We start from the raw sequence: 20622 nt of genomic DNA, 5'->3' as shown, positions 1-20622 counted from the left end.
GTCCCAGGATTGAGTCCCACATGGGGCTTGCTGCCGGGAGTCTCCTCCTCCCTCTGCCTGTGTCTCTGCCTCTCTGTGTATCTCATGAATCAGTAAATAAAAGATCTTTTTTTAAAAAAGGTCAATTTTGCTAACTACGTAATTCTTGATTTTTCAGTTCTAAAATTATGATACCAATGCCTTCAGGCTACCATTTTTTCTGATGAGAAGTCAGCTATTAATTGAATTGGTTTTCCCTTTAAAATGACAAATTGTTTTTCTTTTGTTTGGATTTTTTTTTTTTTATCAAATAGGAGAAAATTTCAGCCATTATTTAAGTATTCTTACTACCCTACCCTCTTTTCTCGCTTCTTTTGGGACTCTCATTACCTTTACGTTAATATACTTCATGATATCCCACAGATATCTAAGGCTGTTTCTTTTCCCTCATTCTTTTTTCTCTCAGTTTTAAAGACTGAATAATTTCTTTTGATCTTCCTTCAAGCTCACTGCTTATTTCTTCTGCCATCTCAAACTTATTGTAGAACTCCTCTAGTAAATTTTCAACTATTATACTTTTCAACTTCAGAATTTACATTTGGTTCTCTTTTTAAAAATAGATTGCATCTCTTTATTGAGTTATCTATTTGTTAAGTCATTGTTGTCATATATTCTTTTAGTTACTTAAACATGATTTTTTTGAGTTCTTTGAACATATTTATATAATTGCTTTGAAATCTTTGTCTTCTAAATCCAACATGTAGGCCCACCCAGAGACAGTTTATATCAATTGCTTTTCCCCCTGCATATAGGTCATATTTTCCTGCTTTTCTTAAACTCTCATAATTTTGTTGTTGAAAGCTGGACACTTTATGTTTTTATTTTTTAAAGTTTTTATTTAAATTCTAGTTAGCTAACATACAGTGTAGTATTAGTTTCAGGGACACAATTTACTGATTCAACACTTCCATACATCTTGCAGTGCTCATCACAAGTGCCCTGCTTAGTTGCCATAACCTATGTCACCCATTCCCCCACCCCACTCCCCTCTGGTAACCATCAGTTTGTTCTGTATAGTTAAGAGTCTGTTTCTTGGTTTGCCTCTCTCTCCCCACCCTCATCCTCATTTGTTTTGTTTCTTAAATTTCCCATATGAGTGAAATCATACGGTATTTGTCTTTCTTGGCTTAGTATATTCTCTAGCTCTATCCATGTCATTGCAAATGGCAAGATTTCATTCTTTTAATGGATGAGTGATATTTCATTGTATACATATAACACATCTTTGTTATCCATTCATCAGTTGACGGACACTTGGGCTATTTCCTTACTTGGGCTATTGCAGATGTGCTGCTATAAACACTGGGGTGCATATATCCTTTTGTATAAGTGTTTTTGTTTTCTTTTGGTAAATACCTAGTAGTGCAATTGCTGGATCATGGGGTAGTTCTATTTTTTTTGGGGGGGGGGGTAGTTCTATTTTTGAGGACACTCTATACTGTTTTTCAGAGTGACCACACCAGTTTGCATTCCCACCAACAGTGCAGGAGAGTTCCCCTTTCTTCACACCTTTGCCCATGCCTGTTGCTTCTCGTGTTGTTGATTTTAGCTATTCTGACAGGTGTGAGGTGATAGCTCATTGTAGTTTTGCTTTGTATTTCCCTGATGACTAGTGATGTTGATAATCTTTTCATGTGTCTGTTGATTATCTATATGTCTTCTTTGGAAAAATGTTGACTCATGTCTTCTGTCCATTTTTTAATTGGATTATTCATTTTTGGGTGTTGAGTTAGATAAGTTCCTTATATATTTTAAATATCAACTCTTTATCACATATGTCATTTGCAAATATCTTCTATTTTGAAGGTTGCCTTTTAGTTTTATTGTTTCCTTTGCTGTGTAGTTTTTTATTTTGAGGAGTCACAATAGTTTATTTTTGCTTTTGTTTCCCTTGCCTCAGGAGACATAACTAGTAAGAAGTTGCTATAGCTGATATCAAAGAGGTTAACTGCCTGTATTCTCCTCTAGATCTTAATGGTTTCATGTCTCACATTTAAGTCTTTAATCCATTTTTAATTTATTTTTGTGTTTGGTGTAAGAAAGTGGTCCAATTCCATTATTTTGCTTGTTGCTGTCCAGTTTTCCCAACACCATTTGTTGAAAAAAATTTTTTTTTCCCCATTGGATATTGTTTCCTGCTTTGTCAAAGATTGACCATGCAGCTGTAGGTTCATCTCTGGGTTTTCTATTCTGTTCCATTGATTTATGTGCCTTTTTTTTGTGCTAGTACCATACTGTTTGATCACTACAGCTTTGTAATATAATCTGAAGTCCAGAATTGTCATCCCTCCAGGAAAGCTGAACATTTTAGGTAAAATTCTGTAGCAAATCTAGTTTCTGATTTCTACCCTTAGTGATAATTGTGGCTGTTTTTTTTTTTTTCTTTGTTTAGTAACTTGCCTGGACTAAACCTTTGGATATCTCTCTTTTTAGAGGTCATCCTGTACCCGCACAGCTTAGTGGTCAGCCAGGAATTGATCAAGGTTGTGCTCAAATGCCCAGAACCAGTAAGACTTCCAATCTCTGCTACTAGATGTATGTGTGGTTTGGAGAGAACTTTCACATTTTAGGCAGTTTTCATGTCTGCCTTTTACTTTCCAACAGGCCTTGTGTCTCCTGCGTGTGTGCATGCAGCCTTTGGTCAGTTAGGGATGGATGGAGAGCTACTATCCCTGGCTGTTTCCTGATCTCTCTTTTATTTTTTATTTTTTAAAATATTTATTATTTATTTATCTATTTACGATAGACATAGAGAGAGAGAGAGAGAGAGAGGCAGAGCCACAGGAGGAGGGAGAAGCAGGCTCCATGCAGGCAGCCTGACGCAGGACTCGATCCCAGGACTCCAGGACTGCGCGCTGGGCCAAAGGCAAGCGCTAAACCGCTGAGCCACCCAAGATCCCCCTGATCTCTCTTTTAAACTACTGCGGCGTCCTTGATCCATTGCTCACCGTAATCAGGACTGCAACCTCAGGCCAGCAGATACCACTGGGCTTTTCAAGCTTGTCTCCAAAATAACTGAGTTCCCTCCAGCAGTGAAGCTAAAGGAGCATGAATTGCTCCACCCTGACAGTTTACAGCACCAATCAAACTTACAAGGCAGTGGGGCATGGAGAAGCAACCCAGGGAATGACACAGACCCGTCTATTTTTTTTTTTTATTTAAAAAAATTAAAAAAAAATTAAAAATATTTTACTTATTCATGATAGTCACACACAGACAGAGAGAGAGGCAGAGACACAGGCAGAGGGAGAAGCAGGCTCCATGCAGGAGCCCGACGCGGGACTCGATCCGGAGACCCCGGGGTCACGCCCTGGGCGGAGGGCAGACGCTCAACCGCTGAGCCCCCCAGGCATCCTGACTCCCTCTATTTTTACCTGGTGTGTAGTAATGAGTGGACATCAAAGCGTGAGAAGGACCCGCCCCAGCGGCTTCCCCAAGGCGGACCCAGCGTGAGAGGTCAGGGTCGTCTGCGCGGCGAGCGGTTTCATCACGCGGAGTCTCGCGCCCTCCGGCGGCCTCTCTCGAGAACGACCCTGTCCTTGTCCGCGCTGGACGCGAATAAAGATTTCTTTTTCAAACAAACAGGAAGTGTCTACGGAGGCCGGGCCGGCGTCTGGGCAGGGGCCGGGCATGAAGGCGGGCGGCGGCCCGATCGCGGGCGGTGGCGGCGGCGGCGGCGATGAGCGACATAGTGGAGAAGACGCTGACGGCGCTGCCGGGACTCTTTTTGCAGAACCAGTCGGTTGGCGGGCCCGCGGGCGTCAAGGCTTCTTTCTCTTCGCGGCTGGGCGGCCTCGTCCGCGGCATCACAGCGCTAACCTCCAAGCACGTACGTGCTCCCGGGGCCGGGAGGTCAGGGGCGCCGGAGGGGGGTGTGGGCGGGGTGGGGAGGCCCTCGCGCTGGGAGGCCTGGCCCCGCCGGAGCTCCGGGGGAGCTTAGGGGCTGCGTTAGGCGTCCAGTCGGTCCGGGCGTCTGTCTGGAAGCGTCAGTTTCCTTCCGGGACCGACAACTGGCAGGCCGAGTTGGCCCTGCCCCTGAGTCATTATTGAGCCTTCTCGTATTTCCTGGAACGTCGACGTGGACGAGTACCCATACGTATTCTATAGGTTGTTTCGAGGATTAGATGGGCCACCAAGCGAGTGAAAACACCAAGTGCCGAGCCAGTGCCAGCTTTGTTTACCTTCTACAAAGTTCCTTTACAGGTCCCTTCACACGCCGGAGCAGACCCTGCCATCTGAACCTATCGTTCAGCATCCTTGGGGAGCTCGAGGTTCTTAGGTTAGACCAACCGCGGGGGGGGGGGCGGGGGGCGGGGAGGCAAAGAAAAAGCGTTCATTCTCCCAAAATGTAAAATTTGTTGTCGGCCTCAGGTGGGCGTTGAAAATAAGCACTTGTAATAGAGGGTATTAAGCGTCCGCAGACTTTGGGTAGGTGAACGGGTTGTGCAAGATAAATGTGTTAACGTCGCAATTTGTTCAAAATATGCTTATGGGAGAGGTTATGTGTTAGACACTGAGGGAAAAGAATAAAACTTATTTCCTTTTTCCCAAGGAATTGGATGGAGCTTAAGACAGATATAAGCAATATACAATGACAGATAAGTGCCCAGAGAGGAGAAATGACAGAGAAGGATTTCCTTCAAAGTGCCCTGGGGGTTTAAAACATTAAAAAAAAATATTTTATTTATTTATTCATGAGAGACACAGAGAGAGAGGCAGAGACATGGGCAGAGGGAGAAGCAGGCTCCATGGGGATCCCTGGGTGGCGCAGCGGTTTGGTGCCTGCCTTCGGCCCAGGGCACGATCCTGGAGACCCGGGATGGAGTCCCGCATTGGGCTCCCTGCATGGAGCCTGCTTCTCCCTCTGCCTGTGTCTCTGCCTCTCTCTCTCTCTATCTATGTCTATCATGAATAAATAAATAAAATCTTAAAAAAAAAAAAGAAAAAAAAGAAAAAAAAAAAAAGAAGCAGGCTCCATGCTGGGAGCCCTACGTGGGACTCCATACCGGGACTCCAGGATCACGCCCTGGGCCAAAGGTAGGCGCTGAACCGCTGAGCCACCCGGGCTGCCCTAAAACATTTTTTTTTTTAAATGTGAAATAAGATGATATGCCACTGGATGCTGTATTTCTGCTTCACATTCAGAAATCATTATTATGGACATACTATTCTTGTCTCAACGCTTTGTCCCTTACTAATTTTTGTGAGATTCTGAGTGAAATTTAAAAAAAAGAATTATTTTTTATCTTAAATTGCAGTTTGAAGCTGTACATAAGATATCTAAATGTGGAAATGTGGCAGTACTTCACTAGTGGTTCTTGATAAGCTACCTAATGGACATCTGCTGATCCAATGTGTAACTTTTTTTTTTTTTTTTTTAAAGATTTTACCCATTTATTCATGAGAGACAGAGAGAGAGAGAGAGAGGCAGAGACACAGGCAGAGGGAGAAGCAGGCTCCGTGCTGGGAGCAAGATGCAGACTCAATCCAGGACCCCAGGATCACTACCCAAGCCAAAGGCAGATGCTTAACCACTGAGCCACCCAGGCGCCCCTGATTCAATGTGTAATTTAAAGATAGCATTATGTTAGCCAAAAATGAGACCAATATTCAAGTGTGCTAAGGAGGTGAAACACTGTGCAGACAGAAGTGATCACAATGGTGTATTTATTGTGTATATGAGAGAAATGGGAAGTGAGAGTAAGGATGTAAGGAATAAGGAGAAAATAAGAAGGAAGCATATGGCTCTTATGCTACTTGTTATTCTATGAAAACTTTTTACTTTTATTTGTTTATTAAAATTTTTTATTTTTTTATTATCTCTACACCCAATGTGGGGCTCAAACTTGGAACCCCAAGATCAAGAGTTGCATGCTCTACTGACTGAGCCAGCCAGGCGCCCCAGGACTTTTTACTTTTTTATTTTTTAAAGATTACTTATTCATTCATTCATGAGAGACACAGAGAGAGAGAGAGGCAGAGACACAGGCAGAGGGAGAAGCAGGCTCCGTGCAGGGAGCCTGATGCGGGACTTCATCCCGGATCTTCAGGATTGGGCCCTGGACTGAAGACAGCACTAAACCACTGTGCCACCTGGGCTCCCCAGGACTTTTTACTCTTAAAGAGAAAGTGTGAGAACCTTATCCTGGACCAATTCATGAAAAATTTCTTTTCTTCTTCTCTTCACCTTTAATTCAAAACAAAACATTTTCTGCTAAACTGTCCTTGAGGGGACAATAATTAAGTGAAGGAAAAAGGCATGATGGATTATTCTTTCCAGGAATGATTGGGAGGGTTTGGAGAAATGCCTTTAGGCCAATGTTAAGCACATAATTTTTATAACTGTCCTTCAAAATAATGTGATTTTTTTTTGTCATTGAAAGTATCATATTTTTCCTTTCAAGAAATATTGTTACAGTTTGGAAAGACAGTTATTCATGCATTTAAATACTTTCATTTTTTCAGGAGGAAGAGAAATTAATCCAACAGGAATTGAGTAATCTGAAAGCAACTGTTTCTGCTCCTACTACAACACTGGTAAGTCTGTATAGCTAGTGCCAGCACATTTTATATTTGAAATCTGGTCCACTATGGAGTCTATAGTGGCATCTAATTGATCAGTTACTAAAATCTAATTTGTTATGGGTCATAGTCAGCTATGGATGATAGCAAGTCAGACATCAGCTTGAGCTTTTTATTATTGACTGGTGGCACTGAAGCAAGACTTGCTTGACTGATGACAATTCAATGCCAACGTGATGATAATTACATAAATGTGGCAATACTGATGGGACTCCAGCGCCTTTGTTATTGTTTTAATGTTGTGCACTGGGAAAAATTTACCATATATCATCTGAAGTAATACTTTCAACCCTGAATTATATGTGAACAAGGTAGAAACATGGTTTTCTTACTGTAAAACTATATTGCACAACACCTAAATCGAGTTCCAGTTATTTTAGAACTTGAGTTCCATGTAATTTGATTTTTCAAACAGCATTCATTTAGCAGCTGTTTAATGAGTAGCCACTCTATGCAGGTCACTGTTTCTGCATAGTTAGATTAAGACTTAAATTTTTTTCCTTTTAATTAATTTTCATGTTTCATATAATGAGATTTTGCCAAGCAACATTATTCAGCAAATATTTAGTGAGTACCTCCTGTGTGTACATCACTGTGGGAGTATTTTCCCTCTTCTAAGTCTAAGAGTGTATATATATCCTTTTATGATCATAGTAATGTGGACAAATGAAGCTCAAAACCTAGCTTAATCTGATATATTTATGTGTATATGTATAGATATGTCTGTGTGTATGTATGAAATCATTGTGATATTTATTCATGATATTTGATAGAAATGTTAAGCAGAAGTGGTTTCTGTCTTTTTACTTTGTTTTATTTCTATTTTTTATAATTGACATACCTGGAGAAATAAGATAAGTTAGGGAGCCAGAGTTCGGAAGGAAGATTTTATAATCATTATGACCATCCAGCTCTGGACATGCTTTTTTTTTTTTTTTTTTTTTTTTTTTTGAGAGAGAGAGAGCGGGCATGATGGGGTAGAGGAGAAGAAGAGAATCCCAAGCAAGCTCCATACTCAGCATGGAGCCCCAGGCAGGGCTTGATTCCATAACCCTGAGATTATGACCTGAGCCAAAATCAAGAGTTGGGCACTTAACTGATTGAGCCACTCAGGTGCCCATCTGGGCATGCTTTATAGTCTGTCCCTGAGGTGGTTGTGTAGAAGTTGTATGACAGTTTGGTAGAGAAATTATAAAAAAAATTTCTGTATTGGGAAATGGACTTCTCTAAGAGAATCATAATGTATGCATGTATAATTTTAATAAAATAGAGCTCATCATGACTTTTGAAAAACTCTGAGATAAAATGTTTGAAAACCAGGATTAGTACTTAATAGATTAGATGAACACTTTCACTCCTAATTGATGTGGAAGCTTTTGAAGAGGGACTTCTAGTATCCTTTAAGCTTGTTTTTTCAGTACTTAGTAGTCTTAATATACTAATGATTTAAACATAAGTGACCTGTATTAAAAATCTTTTTCTCCAAGCTTGATTTTCCTATCGTTTTTAAAAAAACTCTTCATATTTACATATATAAATATGATATACATACATAAATATGAATGAAATATTAAATATTATTATCCTTGCTTTAAAATATTTGTTATTTTCCAGGTATTTTGTGTAATATACTAACCTTGATTAATTTTTATATATTAAAATAGGTGTGAGCTTATTTTGAAGCACATTTTATTTATATTTTTATTTATGATTAAAATTTATTATAGATATTGAGAATGCAAATATTATACTGAAAACATTTATACAATGCCTTAAACAACTTAATTAGCTTCTATTGTAAGTATTGAAAGACCCAGTTAAGGGATCCCTGGGTGGCGCAGCGGTTTGGCGCCTGCCTTTGGCCCGGGGCGCGATCCTGGAGGTCCAGGATCGAATCCCACGTCGGGCTCCCGGTGCATGGAGCCTGCTTATCCCTCTGCCTATGTCTCTGCTTCTCTCTCTCTCACTGTGTGCCTATCATAAATAAATAAAATTAAAAAAAAAAAACATTAAAAAAAAAAAAAGAAAGACCCAGTTAAAAAAATTAAATATTGTTTATATAATAGCTATACCAGAGTTGTTTAAAAAGAATGTCTGTAAAACAGACTATTGCATATTACGTACAACAAAATAATTCTGAAGAAAGTCCATGTGTAATTTGGTTTTTAAATGTGAAAGTTATTTTCTTTACAAATTATTACCAAGTTGTGGGAATTTTTTTTTAAAATATTTTATTTATGAAAGAGAGAGAGAGGGAAAGAGAGAGAGAGAGAGAGAGAGAGAGGCAGAGATACAGGCAGAGGGAGAAGCAGGCTCCATGCAGGGAGCCTGACGTGGGACTCGATCCCAGGACTCCAGGATCACGCCCTGGGCTGAAGGCAGGCGCTAAACCATTGAGCCACCCAGGGATCCCCGACTTGTGGGAATTTTATGGATGTTTTTATTTGGCAAAGTATATTAAAATGATGTGCTCCATTTTAGAAGTCAAGTCATATTACTATTGGTGAAATTTTGTCTGAGGACCATGTGTCTCACATTATAACCAAATTTACACATTTAGAATTAGACATAGCTACAATTAGGGTGTGCCTGGGTGCCTTAGTCAGTTGAGCATCTGACTGTTGATTTTGGCTCAGGTCATGATGTTGGGGTTGTGAGATTGAGCCTGGTATTGGGCTCTGAGTCCAGCATCGGGCTCTCCACAGGGAGCCTGCTTCTCTGTCTGCCTGTGTCTCTGCCTCTCTCTGTATCTCTCATGAATAAATGGATAAAATCTTAAAAAAAAAAAAAAAGTTAAAATAATTTTACTAAAATCAATACTGTTGGTGAGCTAAGTTTTGGAGCAACTTTTATTTATAAAGTCTGACTTCAGGTTATGAATTTATAATATATGTATTGGTTATTTCTTTAGTGCCAGGATTAAGGGATTTCCCCTGTGAAATGATTGCAATATAATTTAAAAAAATAAAACATTCTACTTATTTATGCAATTACTGGTTATTTTGCTTTGCAGAAAATGATGAAGGAATGTATGGTGAGACTTATATATTGTGAAATGCTTGGATATGACGCTTCCTTTGGCTATATACATGCAATCAAGTTGGCACAACAAGGAAACCTTTTAGAAAAAAGAGTAGGTATGTATGTGTTTAAGATTTTTTACTTAATACTGTCCTTAAAGTTCTAGTTACTGTGTGAAATGAATGGTAGCAGGTATATAGTGTTTTTAGAACAGTGCCTTGTAATTTTCAAAGCTTTAGAAGAGAACACTTCAAAAACTTAAAGCCTATAAGTGAAATCAGTCTTACTGATTCATGGCATTTTAGAGTTATGGAGAAGATTAAAATTTGCCTGATTTTGGGATAGTTAGATGACTATATGTATTTTTCAAAACTCATTAAACTATACACTTAAAAATGAGGAATTTTCTTATGTATAAATGATACCTCAAGAAAGCTGATTTAAAGTTTGTCTCACCTAATCAGTTTAATGATTAAAAATGTTTCTTTATAGAATAAAAACTGAAATTGACTTGAATAATTTAAAAAATACTGTTCTCAGTTTCATAATACTAGCTGTGAAGGTTAGAGGTATCTTTGGAAAAATTTTGTCTCTTTAATCAAACTATTAGGAAATGTCCTTTAAATTAAGGACTTAGTTTAGCAGTGTATCAGAATCCAAGAAGAAATCACTTTAGAGTAATATAGGAGTATAGCATGTTCTTTATTCAAAGGAGTTGGTAGTGTCATATTTTCAAGGACCAGCATTCTTCACAAATTATATTCACCTGTGCTGTCAGATGCTGGGGTGGGGAAGGGAGATATTTTGGTAAAGATTCTGAGACTAGGTGCACCCAGTATTCTATTTTTATTGAAACTCAGTCCACTCTTCTTCTAGATTTGTTGTGTTCTTCCCTCCAAGGGAAATGTCCTCTGGCATCCTGTCTCTCCTTTTTCATATTCCAAATTAAGTTTTAACTTTTTGGTGATCACTTGGGTGGCTTTTACCGTCTGTCATCTTATGGTGTTGTCTTTTTGTATATTAATGATTTAGCCCTCAAATTAATTCTAAGATCTCTAAAGGCCAGGAAATCTCAAAAACAATAGATGATCAATATCAGATGGTTGGTGCTATAATTTTGTACAGGTGTTGCTATGTTGTACTTCTTAGAATTTAATATAATTTTTTTCTTTTTCTTTTTCTTTTTTTTTTAATATTTTTTTTCTTTATTTATTTATGATAGTCACACAGAGAGAGAGAGAGGCAGAGACACAGGCAGAGGGAGAAGCAGGCTCCATGCACTGGGAGCCCGATGTGAGTTTTGATCCCGGATCTCCAGGATTGCGCCCTGGGCCAAAGGCAGGCGCCAAACCACTGCGCCACCCAGGGATCCCAATTTTTTTTCATTTTCTATTTAATTTTATTTTAAAAATATATAAAGTATTACATTGTTTAGAAGTTAAGACCTTATAAAAAGGTATAATCAAAGAAGTCTCACTTTTATCTCTATCCCCTTCCCCTTTTACCCAGTTTGGCCCTTATTCCCATAGGTAATATTTTCATTAGTTTCTGATAAATCTTTCCGTTGTTTCTTTTTTGCAAAACAAGTAAGTGCACCAGTACACACTCAAACACTCTCTTACACAAAAGATAGCATGGCTATATAGATTATTTTACATTTTGTTTTGACATCTTTATTTATAGAGTTGCATCATTTTCATTGGATGGGTGGATGGGCCATAGTTTTTCAACCAAGTCTCTATTGATGGACATATGAGTTATTTAGTCTTTGCTCTTGTAAATAGTGTTGCAGTGAATAACCTTGTACATGTTATTGGTAGTTATAGAAGCTTATTTTAATAGTGACCTCAGAGTCATTTTTGTTGAGATTTATGACCTTAGGGAAATATTTTATTGCCTTGTAGAGGGACATATGTCTGTAGGTATCAGACATTTTTTATGTGTGCTAAATGAGTAGAAGGTTTATTTTTTTTTTAATTTTTTTTTTTAAGATAGCATTTAAACTTTCTATATGTATTCATTCTGGTCCTATTGCCTCTTCAGCTCCCCTGAGATTTCTGAGACTAGCTTTGGTGCTTTCTCTGTTGGAGATGGCTTCATATTTTTTATATGAATTTTGTTGAAAAGTTACGTTTCAGTACCTATTAAGTCAGGCATGTTAGGTACTTTATCTTGTGAGATAGAATATTGAGGCTCAAAGGTTAAGTCACTTGTCCAGGTTGTACAGTTAATAAATGGTGGAGCCAGAATGTAAACCCAAGTTTCTGTGAGTCAAAGCTTATATTCTTATCCTATATGGCACTCTTTTATATCAAACATATTCCATAATCATAGTCATTATTCTTTGTCTTCTGGAACCTTTTCATTTTTTGAGTCACTAAATATTTTCACATTTCCTGACTGTCAAAATAGTTAGGGTATTCTTTGTAACAGATAGAGGTAAGGTTTTGTTGAGATAGTCTTTGAATTTGTTCATCTTCTCCTACCTTGATATTGGTGACTTGGGTGTGAGTGATAACTTAGCTTATCACATGAGTTCTCCGCAATCTGGTAAAACCTAATCTCTTTAAATGCTGAGGTTTTTCTCATTTCTTTCTTGCTCCTGGTTAATTCTATTTTCTTTCTCATGCTCTGCTCCTCTGATCTTCAGTAAAGATGTTGAAATGGGTTATGCTGCTATTTCTTGGTTTTGAGAATAGGTAGTTTCTGACAGTTTGCCCATGATTTCCAGCCGATACACACATTATCTGGGAAATGATGGGATAGTTTAACATTAGAATTCTAATGAGAGGACTGAAAGAATTGAGAAGAATGGAAAGCAGTAAGGGTGGGAGGCAGGGAATAGGGCCTCCACATAGACTGTGTGGAGAGACAGGACAGCATAGGTATTAAAACATGAGCTAACTTTGACTGGCTGGGTTTGACTGCTGGCTCCACCATGTAATAGCTATAGATTTTGTGCAGTTACCCTTTTAGGGCCTCATATTCTCTTTGGGATAATAATACTTCATAGAGTTGTGAAGATTGAATGAGGTGAGGCTTGTAATGCACTGTTCCATAGTAATTGTCTAACAAATGTTATCAGTGTGAAGAGTGACAGGAAATGACATGGAGTATCTAGATTCCATATATATATATGGCCTTTGTCATAGTATTATTGTATTTCCTCAATTCTAAGATGTACTTTTTTAATGTTTTGATATTGAAATAAAAATATTTACTTAAATCAGTGATTACATATAATGTGGTAGACCGTGTTTCTTCCCTCAACAACTGTTATTCTGTCAATAGTGTATTTTCATATTAAGAAAATAGGGTATTGTTTATGGCTTAAAATGTGATTTACATCATATGGGTGGCTCATTTCTTTTTTAAGATTTTATTTATTTATTCATGAGAGATACACACATAGAGAGAGGCAAAGACACAGGCAGAGGGAGAAGCAGGCTCCATGCAGGGAGCCTGATGTGGGACTCGATCTCGGGACTCTAGGACCACGCCCTGGGCTGAAGGCAGGCGCTAAACTGCTGAGCCACCCAGGGATCCCTAGGTGATTCATTCAGTTGAATAGTTGCATGTTTGGCTATAAGATAGAAAAAATATATACGTATTTTAAAGATTTCATTTATTCATAGGAGACACAGAGAGAAAGGCAGAGACATAGACAAGGGAGAAGCAGTCTCCCTGTGAGGAACCTGATGTGGGACTTGATCTCAGGACCCTGGGGTCACAACCTGAGCCAAAGGCAGATGCTTAATCACTGAGCCACCCAGGTGCCTAGATAGAAAATATTTTGATTGCTTGTGTAGACATATGCACAGAAGATAGAAGGCATGTATTTCTCATGTCATGTATAGGAGTTCAAGGTGGTACATAAAGCCTCTTTTCTGTTTCAGGTATATCCTGTGAAATACATGATTATGACGTATTTCAGGATAAAGCATACCTGAAATCTTCCTTAAGTTTTTGAACCTCATATTTGCAATCTGTCTTTATAGTTATTTATAGCTATTATCTTTGACACTTAAATTTTGGAATGTATTATTTTATTTAATTTATTGGGAAAAGTTCATTTTTGGCAGGTAATAATGAGACTTTTTCCCTCAAATTTTATAGGTTATTTGGCTGTTTCTTTATTTTTACATGAAAGTCATGAACTGCTGCTTCTCCTTGTGAATACAGTTGTAAAGGTACTGTATTATATGTTAGTAAATATGAAAATTATTTCCATAGGCATCTGACATTTTGCCTCAAACATATTGAATTAGATATTGTTGGAAGAAGCCAGACTTACAGAATGGACTTAGAAAGATCTTTTAGATCAGTTTCTGAGTTTATAAAATGAGGCTAATAATAGAACTTAACCCAGTTGTAAGGGTTAAATGAAACATTTAACCCTCTGCTGCTGTTATTAAGGTTTCATTTGAAAGCAGATCTCCTCCAGACTTTTAGTCTGATACACTTTTCTGGCTGTTGTCTTTTTCTCTAGATCTGTTCTGAATGTACAAATTAATTATAAAGTTAGTAGAAGACTATTAAGTACATAGGACCATTGCAATGTTGAATTTACTAATCCTAAGTTTCAAAATTTGCACTGAATGTTTTGTTTGCTTAATTATTACGTCAGGATTTGCAGAGCACTAATCTGGTAGAAGTATGTATGGCACTTACTATTGTCAGCCAGATTTTCCCTCGAGAAATGATTCCAGCTGTTCTTCCATTAATTGAAGATAAACTTCAACATTCTAAGTAAGTCAATTTTTTTTGGATACGGGTCTATACTATATTTTTCAGAATAAAAATTTATACTAAAACATTTATTATAACTTTAATTTAATGCTATTAGGGTGGAGGATATCCTTTGACTGCCAGATATTAATGCAAAGATCCTTGATAGCATCATGCTTTATTTTATGTGGGTTCGAGAAAATGTCAGGCAGTTTTCTAAAGTTAAACTGAGAGTCAATGAGGTTTAGTGTCAGGAATCTGTGGCTTTCCTCTCAGTTCTACCACTAACCAGCATTGGTCCTGTTTTTCCTTTGGCTATATGGGGTTGTTTGAAGTGTGTTAGTTTTCACAAAGTTGTTTTGAGGATAAAGTGAAATGAAAAAAATCTGGCAGTGGTTCAAGTGCTATGAATGCAGAGCTTCCCCATATTGGGGTTGCTTTCATAGCAAAATTGCAACATTCAGATTCTATTTTATAGCAGAACATATCCATATAAACCTTATTAACTTGTGGTATTTTGCTAATCTTGTAAGATTCCTTACAGCTTCACTATTTTAGTTATACAATCTTTAATATTTTTTTGTTATTCACACAATATTTATTTCATATGTCTCTTTAAGCTAGTATTTTTGGTGTTCTGAGATTATAAAGTGTTGTCTTATGGTTTGTTTTCTTTAAGAAATTTTGGACCATGAATTATCTGGCTAAAATGATAGCTTTTACTAAGAATTATAGAATAACTTCATAGGCTTTTCAAACTTGTTTTAATATTTTATTTAGGTCAGATCTGTGTTCAGAACAAATGATGGCTATAGACAATTAATTACTAGAAATAAAGTACTAGTTTTTCTTAGATAATTACAGGTTGATCTGATCATAGCAGAGCATTATTTTTATGTAATTTTTCCATACCCTCATTGTTTTGTGGTAATCATAGAGTCTTTGTATGAAATCCTTCTGAGAACTGAATTTTTTCCTTTTTGCTTCCCATGTACTCTAATTTCAAATCCTGCCCTCTTTTCTCTTCCCCCCAGTTAGACTGTTTGAAACTGCTTTTGCAGTTATGGCCATACTTAACTCCATGTGGAAGAACATGGGTCAGAGCTAGCCGTAGGTAGGCCAGGGGATGACACAAGGAAGATGTGGCTTGCACTTGACTTTTGAATTTCACCATGCCAGACCTATAGCCTCAACCCAGGTCTCTTGATGTCTTTTGTTAGTGTCACCATAGAGGGCCAGACCTTCGGATTCCTGAGCCTGTTGAGTGTTTATATTTTATTTTACCTCATTTACCTACTTTCTTAGAACTGAAAAAAAAAATTTTTTTTTTTTAAGATTTTGTTTATTCATAGAGACAGAGAGAGAGAGAGAGAGAGAGGCAGAGAAACAGGTAGAGGGAGAAGCAGGCTCCATATAGGAAGCCTGACATGGGACTCGATTCCGGGTCTCCAGTATCACACCCCAGGCTGCAGGCAGCACTAAACCGCTGTGCCACTGGGGCTGCCCCATAGAACTGAAATGGTTAACACTCAATAGCAATACACTGAGATATGGTTTCCAGTCATCGTAGTATTAATACTACTAATGGCAAATCTGTTGTTAATCTGCTTTTTCTTTCTCTGTAAAAAAGAAGTTTCCATCATGCTATAGTTTGCCTAGGAGGATAGTAAGTTGCTTATTAATGGAATTTAGCAGAAGCTAAATTTGACATTTGTTAGGAATCTTCTAAGGGATATTCTTGAGTGGAACACAGAGGATTGCATTGAGTAATCTCAATTTTGAGGTTCTATGATTTTAGGTAACAAATATGTGTTAAGAAACCCTAAAAATAAATACTTCACTTTTGTGACAGACATGGCTGCTGTTATGAGTACTGCCAGCATAGCCTGCAAATATGAAATATTTAGAAATAGGCATGAGTGAGAAGAATAAGGAATATGCTTCCTTGGAAATTATATTATGAATATAGTATAGCTACTTAATATATTTGCTTCTTGTGTGCTAGACAGTATCTGTTACAAATTAAGTGTAATACTAGTGTATACTTTCCTCTTCATTTTTTATAAAAAATATTTTATTTGAGAGAGAGTATGGAAACACAGGGGTGGCATGGTGTGGGGGAGAGGGAAAGGCAGAGGGAGAAGCAGCCCCTGAGATCATGACCTGAGCTGAAGGCAGCCTCTCAACCCATTGAGCCACCCAGGTGCTCCTACTTTCCTCTTCTTATATTTTAGAAACATGAGCTGGGCAAGGGGAAGGGTAACATCTTTTACTGTGAATCTCCCTTTCTATTTGGAGTATTTGGAGTCCTCTAGGTTGCCTATGGTACAAAAAAAGAAATATTAAAAGGTAGAATGTTACTGAGATTTTCAGTATTAATAAAGAGGTTTAATTTTGCTAGCCAGAATTACCTGTTTAAGCTTTGAACTGTTGAAACTTTTCACAGTTTCTAGAGAGATGGCTTTCAAAAATGGAATTAGGGAGTTAAGGAATATGTTTATCTTCCTTGTTTATTCTGGTTTCAAAATAAATACATGCTTATTGCCAAAAATTATGTAACTAGAACTATATAACATGAGCAGTTAGTCTCTTGAGGTCTTACCTCCTGGAGAGAACTACTCTTTATAGTTTGGTGGATTAGAATAAAGAAATTAGTATAAATGTATAATTCATTCTTTTTATATTAAGGCAATAGCTGATATTTTGAAGTCATCTCATCTATAATCTTTTTAAACTAAATGTCTGACAGTTCAGATGATTTATTTAGATTTTATTTTTTATCTTTAGGGAGATTATACGAAGAAAAGCTGTTCTGGCATTATATAAATTCCATCTTATTGCTCCTAATCAAGTACAGCATATCCATATTAAGTTTCGGAAAGCACTTTGTGACAGAGATGTTGGGGTCATGGCTGCTTCTTTGCACATATACTTTAGGATGATTAAGGTAAGTTGGAAATTTCAGGAGGTACTGAGTAGTTGCCATTAGAAAAATGTAATTATGGAATTAAAAGAAAACTCACGTTTTTTAGTAAATGCTTAATTAACATTTCAAATTTTTATAATTGACTTTTTTTATAATTGACTTTTTAATAGTAATTTTGCAAGTTTGATAGCGTGAGTTGTAGGCATATTACAGGATTAGTCTCTTTTTTATTTATTTATTTATTTATTTTTAGTCTCTTTTTTATTTTTTTTATTTTTTTTATTATTATTATTATTTTTAGTCTCTTTTTTAAATGACTAAGTTTTTTTGTGTTACTAAAGATGTATGGAAAAATGATACCTTTGGAAGGTGATTGAAATTTGTAACTGGTTTTTCAAGCAGTGACTTTCCTTTAAATTTTTTTTTTTAAGATTTTATTTATATATCAGAGAGAGAGCACGAGCAGGGAGAGGGGCAAAGGGAGAGGGAGAAGCAGACTCCTGACTGAGCGCCAAGTCTGACACTGGGCTTGACTCAGGGCCTCACACAGGGCTCGATTCTAGGACCCTCAGGTCATGACCTGAGCCAAAGTCAGACACTTAGCCAACTGAGCCACCCAGGTGCCCCAAGGAGTAACTTTCTTTTATACAAATTCCTGAAATATGTGTGACAGCTTATACAAATGAGGAGAGTGGATAGGGGTTGTGCAAGGTATATGGACTACTATGTTGTCTCCTTCCATCGATACTGTATCAGATCAGAAAGGAAGGTTGAATGGTATGGTAAAATTTTCTAAATGGTCATATAGGTTTATATTAATTCAGCCCCAGTGTATTGCCTGAAACCCCTTTGTGTGTTTTATATATATGTGAGAGACTCCATGAGTACTATAAAACAAAATGGCATATGTTACTGAATTCAATTTACAACTACAAGTTGAAGGGTGTCTTCATTTTTATGCATTGTGCTCCAAAATAGATTGGTATAAATAGATAATTGATGTTAAATCTTATTTTTCTCTAACATTTACTAAACTTTCAAAGAGCTGTTATTTCTCTTCCAAAAATGTGTCCTTGATAATGAAATAAAAATTACAATGAATCTAATGTTTGAAGAATATGTATGTCATTTCCCCAGTCTAAGAGATTCATCAGATAAGTAACCAAAGCACACTCATTCAGAAGCACAGGTGTGTTTAAATACTATACGGTTAATTAATTTTTAAAAGGCAGATGCACTGATTTTGGGAGGTTTGAATGTTTGAGTGGTCTTGACTGCCCTGTGCTCCTCCACCCAGAACACACTTAGATTACTTACATGAGAAGTCTTTTGCAAACAAAGTTCAGAGATTGCAAACAGGCTTTGATTTTCATCAAAAGTAGTGGTAATGCTGCCCCTTTTCAATATGCCGGTTCTTTTCCCTTTTTGATTTAATTGCTGGTATTGGCTAATAAAAGTTCTATATAAAATGTAATTATGAGAACTTACGAAATGTGATTGAGACTGTGTGGGGATAAGTAGAGATTGGTGCAAGCTTTTGAGGGATGATTCAGCTTTGGATCAAGTAGCCAGAGTAGTTTCATCATGGAAGAAATCAAACAGATTAGAGCACTGCTTGATTAAATGTGAACCTGAAACTTCTAAGTGAACATATATTAAGTTAGATTATGTATGGCATTTCAACCAAATCTATTTTATATTTAATAAGACATTATTCTTAACAGAATATTTTTTGTTTTTGTTTTTTGTTTTTTGTTTGGTTATAGGAGAATTCATCTGGATATAAAGACTTGACGGGGAGTTTTGTGACAATTTTGAAGCAAGTAGTTGGAGGAAAGCTCCCAGTAGATTTCAATTACCACAGTGTGCCAGCGCCATGGTTACAAATCCAGCTCTTGAGAATATTAGGACTACTAGGAAAAGATGATCAAAGGTAAACTATTCTAAGTAAACTTGATGCTCTGATAGCTCATCACCTAGAAGTTTCATACATCAGATTCTCCCAATGTTTAATTGGCTTAATAATGATAAATAAGCCATTTTAAGAAGTATATAACAGGTTGCTGGGATAATCCTGGCCCTCTGCTTATCTAAATTCTGCTCATAGGGAAAGGTACCTCTGAGGTTCCTTTTCTTCCGTGAAACCTTCTTAATCATTCTAGTGTAGGGATTGGGAAACTTTCTGTAAAGGTCCAGATTATAAATATTTTAAGTTTTATGGATTGTATGTTGTAGCCATTTAAGCCTGCTGTTGTATAGCTCAAAAGCAGCCATAGACAACATGTAAATGAATAAACATTGCTGTGTTCCAAAAAAACTTTCTTTGGACATTAAAACTTGTATTTCATATAATCTTTATCTGTCATGAAATATTATTACTTTGGAAAAAAAATTCTTCCTTTGATTTTTTTTCCTCCCCAGTCATTTAAAAATGTAGACCATTCTTAGCCTGTAGTCATACAAAAACAAATATCCAACCAGGATAGGCCTGTGGACGATAGTTTGCTGACTCTTGCTTTAATTGAATATGAGTACTTCATCTTAATTTCTTTGTCTGGGTTATTCTTTTAGCCAGTACTTTATATTAAATTTTTTATGGGTGTCTTTTTGATTATATATATATTTTTATAGCTTTTTATTTTGCCATAGTTTTTCAAATTTAAAGGAAAGTTCCAAAAATAGTACAAGAAGCTTCCTCGTACTCTTTACCTAGAGTCATCAATTATTTGCATTCGTCTTACTGTTCTTTCTCACTATATATGTACATACATATTTTAAATTTTTTTTCCTGAACTGTTCAAGAGCAAGTTGAACTAGATTTTAGTTCCCTTGAGAGCAAGGACCATGACTTGAGTTTCTGTCTTAAGAAAATATTTACTAAAAAAAAAAATTTGCTGATCAGTGTTTTGACTTTGTGAGATATGGTTCTCCTCCATGTAGTAGGGTACCTTCTAATTCTTTGGCCTAGCTTTACAAAGGGATTGTCTTCTAGGCTCTTGCTCCTACTAATTCCTTGTCAGTGTCATGTCACTGTCCATCTGCCTGTGAGCTGCTAAGGAGAGCTAATTGGACTTTATCACTCTTGTTATTGCTATGTTACTTTTTCTGTGTTTCTGAATCTCAATTCCTGATCAAAACCTAAGTCAAAAAACTGGAGGTGATGGAAGTAGATTGTTTGTCCTAATTTTATTGTATATAATCCAACCTATCCTGTTGTGTAGCTCTAGTTGGAGTTCACTGGAATTCTGCTTTAAAATCATGAATTTCATAATAATGCAACCAGACCTCACTGATCTAAAAAGATCCAGTGACAGTATGTTTTCATG

General features: G+C 37.0%; 1 protein-coding gene across 1 annotated transcript in view; it reads left to right on the top strand.

The window, feature by feature from the left end:
• Nucleotides 1–3286: 3286 nt before the first annotated feature.
• Nucleotides 3287–20622, top strand: part of AP4E1 (adaptor related protein complex 4 subunit epsilon 1) — a 60137-nt gene continuing 42801 nt past the window's right edge. Inside the window, exons 1-7 of the mRNA XM_041744693.1 lie at nt 3287–3868; nt 6505–6576; nt 9635–9758; nt 13759–13832; nt 14270–14391; nt 17158–17317; nt 19063–19229. Of these exons, the coding sequence (XP_041600627.1) occupies nt 3719–3868; nt 6505–6576; nt 9635–9758; nt 13759–13832; nt 14270–14391; nt 17158–17317; nt 19063–19229 (869 nt within the window). The 5' untranslated portion in view covers nt 3287–3718. The remainder of the gene's footprint in view (nt 3869–6504; nt 6577–9634; nt 9759–13758; nt 13833–14269; nt 14392–17157; nt 17318–19062; nt 19230–20622) is intronic.

Source organism: Vulpes lagopus, chromosome 2 (assembly GCF_018345385.1).
Source record: "Vulpes lagopus strain Blue_001 chromosome 2, ASM1834538v1, whole genome shotgun sequence".
Lineage (NCBI taxonomy): Eukaryota > Metazoa > Chordata > Mammalia > Carnivora > Canidae > Vulpes > Vulpes lagopus.
Note: the sequence above shows the minus strand (reverse complement) of the source record. Positions and strands in the feature narration are given on the sequence as shown.